Below are 14226 nucleotides of genomic sequence, written 5' to 3' on the forward strand. Positions count from 1 at the left end.
ACTGCTTGACAATAAAGAAATCATTGATTAATTTGCTAATTCTTTCATGAAAATCTTTCAGTGTTAATTTTAAAATATCATTTAAAGTTATTAAAAATGACCAGTAATGAATTAAAGTTACAAGAATCATTATTCGTTGTTCAGAAATACCCTTGTAAGCATTTAATGGGAAAAAATAATCAGTTTTAAAACAATTTTTAAAAAAATGTTTAACTAACTTTCAGAGTTGTTTTTCGGAGTTCTAGTCTAACATTTAAACCCCTATACTACATCGACTCTCTTACAATGAATTAATTAAAATGCCAATGGCCATTTGGTTTAAGTCCTAAGCAAGTTGTAGTGAGGAGACCTGCTTGTGTTGGATGAAAGAAGTAGCATTTGTGTTCTTTCGTCCTTTCTATTTAAATTAGCTCCTGGAATCAGGTGTTTTGTTTGCAAGGCTGTATCCTGTAGATGGGAGCCTTGTAAATACTGGTGCTAAATGAAATGAAATTTTGTATGAAAGGAATTTATCATTTCCCCCCCAGTTGAAGTGATGACTACTGAAATGACCACGCTAACCACTACGAGCACAACAACCTTCCAGCCTACAACAGCAGGTATAAAAATATATAAAACTATTACAACTACACTGAATTGTTGAATATTACTGTGAACAAATATTAATATTTTATTGTTTGGGGATTAATAAACCTGAGGGTTTTTTAAAGGCAGTTGTTGATAGTAACAGAATGATCTTCAAACAATTGTTATAATGTAGGATTTAAACATTTTTAATCAAATTTAAAATGTTTCATATTGTTTCAGTCTTTCGAACCGGAATAAGAAATCTCATTATAGATGAAGAAACTACCTCAAGCTTGAGGGTGAAATGGGATATTACAGATTACAATGTTCGTCAATTCAGGGTGACATATCTCACTGCCAGAGGTGATCGGGGTGAGGAAGCAGTAAGAATGGTTAGTATTAGTTTTTATATGGCACCAGTTGGGCTTTCAAATATATTTTCATAATAAAACTCATATGTGGATTCTTCACACCCTACAATGAGTATATGCTAACAGTTACTTGGTGTATAGTAGAGGTATATCACACTGCAGTTCTGCATGGTATTCAGTGTCTGAAATGCTGTTATAACTATTTTAAAACTGGATTCTATGATTGCTTTTAGACTGCTTTTTAGAGTTTTTTAAAGAGTATTTTAATGTGTTTTAAAAATGTTTTTGCCTCTATATTAATTTGCTTTTATTTTTTCATCACCTCAGGAGCCCTTTTGGAATGGGTGGTTTATAGAAATAGAAATACCAGAAATATGATTGATAAATAAATAAATAAATAAATAAATAAATAGGTTTAAATTTTATGTGCATATATGTATGTATTCTGTGCACATAGCACAGCAAAGTGTATGCAGCATTTTGTACTTTCAAAAACAAATATTTAATAGGGCTCTGTCCTCAAGGAATCCGCAATTTAGAATCATAGAGTTGGAAGGAGCCCCATAGGCAAACCCCCAGTCAGTGAAATGAAATATTGAATGATATGTTTTGATTTATATACCTCCTTTTCCCCAAAATTAGACTCAAGGCAGCTGACAGTATGAGTTAAGACAAAGCGAGCTAAATCAGTATGTAACACATTAAAACAATTCCATTAAGACACAACTTTTAAGACATTAATTTAAAAACAACTAAAAAGCATAAAACACATGTTACATATTAAGATTAGCACACTTTTGCATATCTCTCTACCCCAGTCAGTTCAGGGTGCAGGCCTTTGCCTGTTGATGGAAAGAGAGCAGAGAAGGGGCCAACCACGCTTCTCTTGGAAGAGAGTTCCATAGGCTAGGAGCAGCCACTGAGAAGGCTCTCTCCCATGTCTTTACCAGATGAGCCTGTGAGGATGGTGAGATGGAGAAAGCCCTCTCTTAAAAATGATAAGACACAGAGAGATTGTGTAGCACCTTTGAGACTAACGGAAAGAAATAAGTGTAGACTTCAGTCTACGGCTTCAGATTCTTTCAGAAGCATTGCCTCAGAAGCATCTGAGAAAGTAGAGTGAAGTCTACAGAAGCTAATGCTGCCAACTTCTTTCAGTTAGTCTCAGAGGTGCTACAAGATCTCTCTACATACTGATTCTACAGACTAACACAGCTATATCTTTGAATTATAAGACTGAGAGGCAAATTCATTTGGTGAAATACAGGCTTTCAGATAATCTGGATCAAACAAACAATTACAAGACAGCAGAGGGAACAGAATCTGGTTATTGCCATGTGACCTTGCAGAAAATTATTATTTGACAGATATGACATGTATCCTGACCCAGATTGGGACTTTGGTCTTTGACATGGGGATAGTGGTGATTGAGCTTTGCTCCCTACTGTTCCAGATTGGATACAGTGATCGCATTAGTAGGAAAGCTCCCATTAATATCAGTTGAAATCATATGCAGTTCGGTATCTTTGGTCCACAGACAAGAGGTACCAAAGATGAAGGTGAGAACTACTAACTAAGGTTTAAAACACACTGCAAAAATAATCCAGTTTGAGACTGCTTTAACTGCCCTGGCTCAGTGCTAGGAAACCCTGGGAACTGTAATTTTGGGAGACATTTAGCCTTCTTTGTTAGAGAGCTGTGGTGCCACAATAAACTACAGTTCCCAGGATTCTGTAGCACTGAGTCACAGCAGTTAAAGCAGTCTCAAACTGGATTATTTCTGCAGTGTGTTTTGGACCTAGGTCTACTTAAACTTGGTTACAGCTGGCATGAGAATGAATGGATGAAGTCAAAGTCCTCATAGTTTTAAGGAGGAGATTAAAAGATGATAGACGGAGGTAATGCCATGTACATGTCAGGAGAGCCAGTGATCATTCTGGTTGTGTATGTTTGAAGTTATAGCTCCCAAGCTAGCTTTTTCATACTCTTGTATATATGTCATTGTTAGGCCTAGAACAGTGGTTCTTAAATGGTGGGGTGGCACTCCGAAAGGGGTTGTTCAAGGGAGAATGAGACTTGGAAGCCCTGATACCTTGTCCTCTTCCAAAACATTTTTATGTATAAAGTTTACACATGCATTCAGTTAAATATTATTGAGTTAAATATTTGCTTAAATAAAACTTTTCTAATTTGAATATTGTTATTTCATTATAAATATTAAATTATGAATATACATGAACATGGGAATGAAATAACGCACACTAAATAAAATATTTTTATTCATATCCTACATTGAGTGGGAGGGCACAACATCTGCATGTAGAGTAAGCAGCAGTCTCAAGGGTAAAAGGTCTGAGGACCACTGGCCTAGAAGATAAATTGAGGAAAGCAATTCTCAGTGGAAAGCTATAAAGTAAGGATAAACTATATACATTGGTCCCCAAACTTTGCTGTTTAGGGGATTTTGGACTTCAGCTCCCAGGATCCCTGACTATTGGCCAACATAGCTGAGGCTTCTGGGAAATAGAGTCCAAAATCCCTTGAAGGGCACAGTTTAGGGACCACCTAACTAAAATTTAAATATGCAGGCCTATGTATCTTAGCAGTTGCCTCCTTCCATAAACTGTTTCATAATCTTCATAATTGACTATCAGTAATTTGTGAATTATTGAAGAGTCCCAGGATTGGGGCCTTGGCAAGAATAGAATTCTAAAAATTTCTGGTGATGGTTGTTCCAAAAAAAGTCAGTTTTGAAAATCTCAGTACTGTTGCATTTATAAAAACAGAGCCAATTGTATAACGTGAGCTTTTTCTCCCACTGTGAACATCAGGGTAATTTGCTTAGATTTGTTTGCTATCATTCTGTATTCAAATGGAGTTTTCATTCTATGGTTAATGACAAAGGATTTTTTTCACTGCTTCTTTGACAGAATGTTGTTTCATGTTGCTTCTTGCAGTCTGTCTTTTTAATTGCACCTGTATTTCTCTATCAATAAAAATGTCAGAAAGGAAGATTAATTGACAGTTTTTCCCTGCAAGCTGTTGGCCTTTTCACTTCCATTTCTTTCATGAAACTTTTATGAAGTTTTGGTAGAGAGTGTTTTAATGCTTTCTTTTACATCAAAGCAGTGGTACTGTGGATTCCTCCTGGGCTGCAAAAATAAACACCCCTTTTAAAAAGTTTGTTCGCAATCACACATTGTGTTGGGAGCAACAAAAATAAATATTTAATTATGTGACCTTCCATTAGCAGTGTGAATTAATCTAGCCTGGACTCAGGTTTAATGTCTCTCTGAATAAGCTGTAGAAAAAGGGTGGACCACATTTGGGCTTCCCAATGTTAAGTTTTAAATCCTATCATCTCTCACGGCTGATGCAAGCTGCAATCCAGCAACATCTAGAGGGCCAGAGGTGCCCATTCCTGCTGTAGAGATTCTTCTGTGTGGCCTTTCTAAATAGCAGAAGTCCATTGATTTGTGGATGGTGGTGATGACCAGAGATACTTGCAATATTTGAAAAGGTGAAATTCCTGTTTTTTCCTCTCTACTCAGTATGGCTTCAGGCCAGTATGCACTCATTGTTTGGTTCTAAAATGTATTGCTGTGCTCCAGATGTATAATATCCCAAAGTAAGATACTCTGAGCAGCTGTGGCTGTTCCTGTGGTTACACTGAATGTTGCCAAGCATTTGCATTAATGACAGGAACTCAAAATCAGTTCAATAAAATGCTGGAGGTTTGAGCTTTGCTTCATCTTTTTGACAGTCACATATGATACAGCTTTGCATTCTTGTCATCTCTCAGAGCAGATGTTTTTCAAGTTCTACCTTCAGCAGATACTTTCCATGTCATCTTCTTGGATGCCTGTAAACCCTGACTGCGTGCCATGAAACCCTTTACTTGTAAAGGATTATTCTGCTGTGTTCTAGAGCTTCATAGTGGTTGCTTTTGGCTGCCTTTTCAGCCTCATCATCACCCTGACATAAACAGAGGATAGGCCCCAAAAATGCACTTAGCACTCACCTCTGGCTATCCATTGCAGAGAAAGATTGGTAAAGTTGAACAAGCTGACTTTCTGGCCAGCCTACATACTGTTATTGATCTTGTCATCTCTATACACTTGAGACACTTCAAGGAGGTTTTCATTATGGTTTAGAGCTATATTTTGCCTTAGGTCTTGGGGAAAGGTGAAGTATAAACAAATTAATAGCAGCAGCAGCAGCAGCAGCAACAACAACAACAACAACATCACATCATCTCCAGTATCTTCGGCAGAAAGCTTCTGTATACAAGTTGCTGGGAAATATGAGACCAAAGATGTAGTTACATTCATGCCCTACTGGTTAGTGTCCCATAGACACCTGGTTGCCAACTGTCAAACTGTTCTGATGTGGCAGGGACTGTCCCAATTAATTTCCTGTCTTCACACCTTTTCAATAGCTTTTAAAATGTCCCAGTTTCTCTCTCTTCCTCCTTCTTTATCCTGTAGTTTACTTCAGTTGCTACTGACTGAATTCAAAGTGCAAAAGTAGTTTGTACTCAATTAATTCAGTTTATAATCAGCCCTCCATATCGGTGGACTTTCAGTTCTGGACTGCTCCTTGGATCATAAAAAGCATGGGACCTCAAGTCTCATTACTGTCAATGGACATGTGATGTGTGCTTTGACCACATATGCACTGCCATTGATGATATTGGGGCACGGCCATCCATGGATGCTCTAATCCATGGATGGTTAGTCTTCTGATAGTACTCAGTGGAGAAAGAGGAGAGGAGGGGTTGGAGTCTTGCCTTTTGCAGGAGGTTCAAACAAAAGCAAACAGCTGCAGCCTTTCCTAGTTTGTCTGTTTTTCCTTATTAACTTCTGCCATTTTGACTTCACTTTGATATTGCTTGGCCACATATATTTGTTTCCATCTGTGAAATATTAGAGAGTATGTGGTTGACCACTATATGGATAGAATGCTGGAACTGATATTACTTGTCCTATACTATATAATTCCTTTTGTTTCATAAAGAGCCCATTTTGTCCTGGAACACTGTTTGAGAACGTCTAGTTTAAAATTTCTAATACCCAAATCCAAATTATTTTTTTCTTTTCATTCCACTGTATTCATTAGTATTGGCAAATATAGTTTAGAGGAGTACTGTATTGCTAGACTCCAACCTCCCAAACATTGCCTTGTCCCACAACTGATTGTGCATGTTGTATGCATTTCCATATATTTCCATTTTCAACCATTTAGTCTTCTTCTGATTTTGGACTATTCTGCTTTTCTACTGTATTCACTTCTATCTATTAACCGTGCGTCATTTTAAAACTGACTCAATAGATGTAGCCATGGCCTTGAGTTTGCAAGTCCTGAGCAGGGCTGCTAATGACCAGGAATCTTGGAGGTCTCTCATTCATTATTCATTATTACAATATGCTGTTTTACACAGTATGCAAGATTCAAGTCATTTGTGTCAAGGTAAAATTAAATCATGCAATAGGGACAAAACACCTTGGTTATATCAAAAGTACAAACACACCTGTTTTAATAACAATTCTCTGTCCAAAAATGCTATGATCTGTAGTTTTGTGAATTTGGTATGTCTAACAGATTCCTCAGTCCTCCCATCAAACAATAATTCCTCAGATTCATTAAGGAGCTGTTGAACATCCCACAATATAAATCTGCAGTGTAATAATACTGCAAGAACATGATGATGATGATTGATGATGTAATGATGTTGAATGCCTATACAGAAGAATGTATAACTTCACATGTGAAAATCTTTCACCTCTGATTTAAATTCAGAAGTCATGGCTCATCTCTGGTTCTATGAGGCAAAGGGGTATAACATTTTCATATGTATTGTTGAACACTGGAATAGAAAAAAATATATGATATGATATTGTGCCAGTCCTAAAGACTGAGATGGAGGTGGGACCACAGATGATTGTCACTCTTACTTCTTTTGTCATTCCCCCCAACCTGTACAGGTAATGGTCCCTGGAAGGCAAAACAATTTGCTTCTTCAGCCTCTGCTTTCAGACACTGAATATAAAATTATGGTCACTCCTATCTATTCTGATGGAGAAGGTGCCAGCTTGTCAGTTCCAGGAAAAACTTGTGAGTATAAAGATTTTCTCTTTGCATGGAGGTCACAATGTAAGCAAATACCTGCTTTTAACTAAACCGCGACAAACTGAAAAGAATGTAATTCATAACGTATTTTCTTTTTAGTACCCCTGTTTGCTCCAGAAAATCTAAGAGTCTCTGATGAATGGTACAATCGATTGAGGATTAGCTGGGATGCTCCCCCATCACCCACAATGGGATATAGGATTGTGTATAAACCTGTGAACAGTGAGTGCCAATGTAGCTTATTTCTATTTTTTGTAAAGGAAATTCTGTATTTTACATGCTTGTTAGATCAGACTGTCTACCTAGCCATAGTTCTCAACAGTAGATAAGGTAGGAACTGTTAACTGTACAGCTTGAGATTGCAGGCAGGTCTCACTGAAATTGCAGTGTGGTGAACTGGTCAGAATATTGAACTGGTACTTGAAAAATCCATATCTAAATACTTAATGAACCTGCCTGTAGTCACTAAGTGACCTCAAGCCACTCACTTTTTTTCTCTCATTAAATTATCTCACAGGGTTGTAGTGAACATAGAGAAGGATTTCTATATAGCTCATTGCTATGTATGCCATCTTGAACTCATTGGAAGAAAGGCATGTGATTCAAGTAGCAAATAAATAACGGGATGGGATGACCTTCCCATGAAAAATACTTCTAGCTTGGCATGCTAATTTTTATATGCATGGTTTGAGGTTTGGTTTAGTTTTTTTAAGCACAGCCACGGTCAGTTCTGTGATCCTCATACTTGTAGTCCAGACAGAGGTTTACCATCTTAGTTTTCTGTCTCATCTCATTTGTTGGAGAATTAAGGTAAAGGGCTATTTACTATCCAAGTGAATGACTAATTGGGTCCTTGTCACCCATGCAAGAAGGAATTGCCTGCAGGCTACTAGAAAGGAAGTTTTTTTTAAAAAAATGAAACAAATTGATTGTTGTACATGATACATCATATAGGCCTAAGCAAGTTTACTCAGAAGTAAATCTCATTAAGTTCAGTGTGGCTTTGGATTGCAACCTTGGAAAACAACTATATATTTTATGTAGTTTTTTTTATACTTTTTGCTAGACTCTTTTCTTTTAGAGGAGAAATAAGGTTCAGCTGTTTAGCCTGCATTTTGAAGTGTAAGAATGTTTATGAGGGGAACAGATCTTCTATTACACTTATTTTCCCAGCCAAAATTGCCTCTCAACTGTTCTTATTCATCTGAGGAAAATATGTATAGAGGTATAAAACAGCTAGAAGTGGAGATGTTTTGGGGAGGGGAAATAGATGAATTGCTTCTTCATGTATTAAGTTGCCCATTCTACCAATATGTTCTTTCCAGACTGTAGCCTCAGAGGTTCTACTTTGTAGAACAAAAATTAGTCTGTAAAAATGTTTGTGGAATTATATATCACATAGTTCACTCTGAAGTGTGGGCAGATAATTTAGTGAATATGTATCTTGATTACTAGTAACTTTTATAGATTTATCCACAAGGCTGATGTTAAAGGTCATTATTATTTTTCTTGTAGCTATTCTTAAAATGTTTTTTCATATAAAGCTTGCAGAAATATGCAATATGAATTTTCAGTAAATCAAAAAGCCAGTATCAGTATACAAATGGGGGGATGGGGGTGTCTTTTAAATGTAAATATTGGCTGTAATCCTGTATCAGCTACTTAGTTCCTAAGGTCCAAAACAGATGAGCAGGAAAGTGTGGTTTCTGGCCACTCTGGGGACGTGGCATTTAGATGATGCATGGCCCCAGAGCGGCCGGAGGCTGCATGGAGAGCACACCCAATTGGGAAAAGCTGGCCAGAAAATGAGAAAGTCCGCTCTTTGCCAGCATCCTGTTTGGTGGCTTGGATCAGGACCGAGCCCGTGCGGTCGCCGTGGTCTTGCACTGATTGGGGTGGTAGTGGCCTCTGGCCATTCCTTTTGCCCAGACTGTATGACCCCTAAGTGATCACTCTTGTCCCTACCAGCCCCTCCAAAACATTTACAGAAAGACCATTCACCTATGCTCCAGTCATTGGCAGAATGGACCGCCTCCTTCCTATCCAGCTGATATCCAGTAGAGTAGGTTTTGGTGGGAGTTACAATTGTGGCAATAGTGTCAAAAACATGACTACTTAGCAGTTATGATTGTGAAACAGATACCAATCAGTGAGTAATTCTTGGTAACTGTTTTGTATACATGATCACTACTTAGTCTTGATTGTGACACTAAAGGTATTGCCATGATGACCTACTTTATGGGATCAGCTGCATGAGGACCAGAGGATCCATTGGCCCAGCAATTGGAGCATGGATTAGTGATGTTTCCATCATGTTTTGCAGTGAGGTGGAGCAGGAAAGGTTACTTAGGGGCAAAGCAGGTGGGGCAAAAGGGGAGGCCAGAGGCTACTCCCACCCTGATTGCCGTAGGACGGTGATAACCAGAGGCTGTGGTCCTGAGGGTGGCTGCTGCCCTGGTCCCGAACAGGATGCAAAAAGGAGTGGTAAGAAGCTGCTTCTTTGTGGCTGGGTTTGGGCTGCATTAGATGGCCCCAGCACGACCTTTTCATGGCCTCTGCACAATTCAGGGGCATGCGTGATGTGCACGTCCCACCCCTGGATCGGCCCAACGTCAGCCCTTTTGGGCCATCTGTTTGAGGCCTAAGTTAAATATCATTGGGGGTAGCTGTGTTGGCTATGCACCAAAATATAATAAAATCCAAAATCCACAGAAGAGAAATAGCTTTATTGACAAACCAAAATGCAGAAAATACATCATTCAAATTTTCAAAGCTCCACTGGCTTCTTCATCAGGTAAAGATATTAAAAATCATACAGGAGAAGAAAAGTGATGACGTTAGAGTCACAGGTCTACGTTTTGTCTCAGATGTTATTTCTATTGTCAGTTACAGTGGTCTAGAGAAGTATTAATGCAGGCAAAGACCACTTCCCTTCTTGGCCATAGTGGGACTGGGGACCAAGGGCAATAAAAATTCAAGACCATTTGCAATAAAAAATAACTTCCCTTGAGATCCACAGTGACTCTGTCCTTTGTGATGCCAGCTGCCCCTTTCTTAGGCAGAGAAACTGAATTTCTCAAGATATCCCAGTACTGTTATCTAGAAAAACATTAAGGTACTGTATATTAAACTTGCCAATTGTAGTCCAAATGAAAGTTAGGTATTCTTTCAATCCCAGGTTTTGTACCTATTCTTTCCAATTTTATAGTGGAGTAAAATAAACTGACCTGGGAGCTGGTATAAAAGTAATCTCTGGTTGTACCAGAAGTTGACAGAAAAAGTTCCGAGATAAAATGTGTATAGGTCTCCAAAATAAAATCGGAAAGAACAGGAGCAAAATCTGAGACTTTCTCGTCTTTTTAATCAGTTTGGATGTACCCTAAGTACCTAGTACAGGATTTCAGCATTTTTTTTGTGTGTGTGGCCAGAGACAAGTAATGAAATATTATTAAATGTAGTTTTATCAAACAAGTTACTTTTTGGCCCAAGTCTTTTTGTATTCTTTTTGCTTTCAGTTCCTGGGCCAGCACTGGAGACCTTTGTAGGAGACGATATCAACACTATCCTTATTTTGAATTTGTTTAGTGGAACTGAATACAGTGTTAAAGTATTTGCTTCATACTCAACAGGATTCAGTGATGCCTTAGCAGGTGTAGCCAAAACATGTAAGAATCTTTAATTTCTTGTTATCCAATTATCTTGTTATCTCATGGACCAGTAATCTCAGCATTATACTGTGAACAAAATTTTTGATTGGAATCATTTCCCATCTCTGCTCTTTCTAATGAAAATATAGTTTTTTCTGTTGTTAACATGAAACATTGGATATTTTCACAAGTAAAGTACTGTAAACAATATTTATTAGACACCACAATATGTCTCCTGAATATTATACATTTGGTACAGAAAATGGGACAGAACTTGATTTTTAAATCAAGTAGACATCATGATCAACATTGTGATTACAGTATAAAATAAGTCTATTCAGATCTTAGGGTTTTTTCATACTACACAATTGTAGCACTGTGATTCCACTTTAAGTGATATGGTCCCTTCCTATATAATCTTAGGATCTGCAGTTTAGTAAGAATTATCACTCTAGTACCTCCCCAAACTTCAAGGCTCAGGATTCCACAGGATGGAACCAGGTCAGTTAAAGTAAAATTGTAGTGACACACATGTGTAGTGTGAAAGTGTAACATGTAATGTTCCTTGTAAAGATGCACCTCATTCTTTGTATCTGAAATATGATGAATGTGGATTGTTTACTCATGAGTTCTATGAACTATAGAATTTACAGATTTTTTTAAAAAAAAACACAGCACTCTAGACTAGCTGCAGATGTCCAAGTCCCATGAAGCGTCTTCAGGAAATGGCAATATTTGTTCTTATTTCTATGATTTACTGGGTTTATACTTTCCATGTTATTGATACAAAAGTCAATAGGTCTTAAGTAGCAAACATTCACCAGCTAACAGGGAGCTGGGGATGTTTAGCCTGGAGAAGAGAAGGTTAAGAGGTGATATGATAGCCCTGTTTAAATACTTGAAGGGATGTCGTATTGAGGAAGGAGCAAGCTTGTTTTCTGCTGTCCAGAGACTAGGACCCGGAGCAGTGGATGCAAGCTCCCGGAAAAGAGATTCCACCTCAACATTAGGAGGAACTTCCTGACAGTAAGGGCTGTTTGACAGTGGAACACACTGCCTCAGAGTGTAGTGGAGTCGCCTTCCTTAAAGGTCTTTAAACAGAAGCTGGATGGACATCTGTCGGGGATGCTTTGATATAGATTTCCTGCATGGCAGGAGGTTAGACTGGATGGCCCTTGCGGTCTCTTCCAACTCTATGATTCTATGAAAATGTCCCAATTTCCCTTTTATTTTTTAGCATTTACTAGCAAATCCAATTATTTAATAAGTCCAATTTGGAAATATCCCAAATTGGGAAGAAACAAATAGCCTTTCAAGAAATATTATGAATGCATTTTACATCATTAAAAGCATTATCACTTGTCTTTAAGAACTCACATTTTAATTATAAATTAGCTTAATGATTTATTTTTGTTGACATTGGCTTCTTCTTTGCCTATTCCAGTTCCATCTTTCACTCAGTTGCCACCCTTCAGTGATTTAGGTTTGAGACAATTGATTCAAACTCAAGTAGGACTCAGGTCACGTCAACTACTCAACTTGGACTCAGCTTGGCAATAAATGATGCACTGACTCAACTTCAGTTGAGCCTTGTATACTTTAACAACCGACTTATTGGCCTAACTTCATCCAGAAACAGCAATCAAATTAAGCAGTGGGCTTGAGGCAGGGCTTGAGGTCTGTTCAGTAGCCTGTCCCTGCTGTAGATCAGAGGAACCTTCTAAAGTTTTTCAAGAGCTTCAGAAACATCCTTCCACCTTAAGCCCATTGCCTATGATGTTTGCTGCACCCATCTGAGCATTTTTAAACCTAACTTTCTGTATGTCTTCTTGAATTTCTAGTTCCTAAAATTCCACTCCCCATCCAACCACCACCTCCTTTTTTCTGTTAAAGTTCACTTTCAAACCTGAGAGTCAACTTAAGACTTGACTTGAAAGTATCTCGCAAGGACCTGAGACCTGACTTGAAAAATGATGGTAGAGACTTGGCTGAGAATTGGAGTAAAAGACTTGAATACATCACTGCTACCCCTCATTTTATAATTCATGATTGTAGAATGGTTTTATCATTGACATGTGAGAGTGACACTAGCTGGGTTTGGGCTGATTTGTTTTTTTTAAACTGTCTTTGCGGAACTTTGGATGGTTAAAGGTAGCAACCCACTGCCATTGGCAGGTTTTGGTCAGTTTGAGAGCAAAACAAAGCCTAAAAATTGGCCTGAATTTAAAAAATGGGGGGGGGGGGGCAGTTCTTCAGGTTTTTTTTTAGAGAGAACACAGATGGGTCCCAAGGGCCTACAGGCTCACAGTTGTGGCTCCATGGGCCATGCCTAGCCCATTCATGTTTTAGAATCATCACAGATCCAAATGTTGATGACATTTAGATGCCATTTGTTGCCCTGGGTCCTATACCTGGAAAAGGATAGGTTGGGTGTGGGTGGTTGGATGGATGGACAAATTGGATAAAGCAGCTCTTCGGATCCTAGCAGTAGTTTTTCAGTATTCACATTTTCAACCACAAACATTTTCCCCTCAGAAAATATATGATGAATGTTTTAACCTGTATACTCTATTGCAGTGTACTTAGGAGTGACAAATCTGGGAGCTTATCAAGTTCGCATGACAAGTATATGTGCTCAGTGGCAACTTCACAGGCATGCAACTGCATACAGAATTGTGATAGAATCTCTTGCTGGTAAGTTAGCATATCAGATAAAATCAATCAGCTGTAAAGATGTTCTTTTACATTGTTCTTAATTAATATTTGTCCTAGGTTGCATCTATACTGCAGAAATAACCCAGTTTCACATCACTTTTATTGCCATGGCTCAGTGCTATGGAATTCTGGGAACTATAGTTTGTTGTGACACTAGAGCTCTGCTCTGGTGCCACAACAAACTACAGTTCCCAGAATTCCCTAGAACTGAGCCAGGCCTGTTTGAGTAATCTTAAACTGGATTATTTCTGCAGTGTGAATGGAGCCCTAATCTTACAACAGTGTCTAAACTGCCTGTGTAGATGTGGCTTTTCTTGCATGGAACAATTAATAGACCCAACAGACTTCCCAACAGCAGGCACAATTCATTAAGCTGTATTGAAAGGGTTCAGCAGAAGATCATAGCAGTGTGTCTTCAGGCTGCTTTTGTTCACTTCAGTGATATTTAATCAATTTCTTTTTAACTGTCCCTGCCTCAATATTAATTGCATGTTTTTGAATGCTTTTTGAATCACCTAGAATAGCAGAATCAACTTTGTCTAGGTTAGGCTGTGTGTTGTTTAAAAAAACAAGTCTATCCTTGTAGTGTTGTATTGTTAGATATTTTAATCATGTTTTATAGTAATTTTATAGTTTGGGAGGGAGGGTTGGGTCAGGGTTTTGTGGGTTTTATTGTTTTTATATTGTGTATCATATAAACCAGTGGTTCCCAACCTTCCTAATGCCACGACCCTTTAATACAATTCCTCATGTTGTGGTGACCCAAACCCATCAAATTATTTTCATTGCTACTTCAC

The 14226-nt window shown here is 38.2% G+C and overlaps 1 protein-coding gene across 1 annotated transcript in view; it reads left to right on the forward strand.

Moving 5' to 3' along the window:
- The window catches only part of COL14A1 (collagen type XIV alpha 1 chain), a 156673-nt gene that overhangs the window by 70446 nt on the left and 72001 nt on the right, over window positions 1-14226 (forward strand). The window contains exons 17-22 of the mRNA XM_089518391.1: window positions 528-599; window positions 808-959; window positions 6923-7052; window positions 7167-7289; window positions 10583-10732; window positions 13292-13408. Coding sequence (XP_089374517.1) covers window positions 528-599; window positions 808-959; window positions 6923-7052; window positions 7167-7289; window positions 10583-10732; window positions 13292-13408 — 744 coding nt within the window. The remainder of the gene's footprint in view (window positions 1-527; window positions 600-807; window positions 960-6922; window positions 7053-7166; window positions 7290-10582; window positions 10733-13291; window positions 13409-14226) is intronic.

The sequence above is a fragment of the Sceloporus occidentalis genome, unplaced genomic scaffold (assembly GCF_023333645.1).
Source record: "Sceloporus occidentalis isolate IW3139 unplaced genomic scaffold, rSceOcc1.0.p SCAF_3, whole genome shotgun sequence".
Taxonomy (NCBI): domain Eukaryota; kingdom Metazoa; phylum Chordata; class Lepidosauria; order Squamata; family Phrynosomatidae; genus Sceloporus; species Sceloporus occidentalis.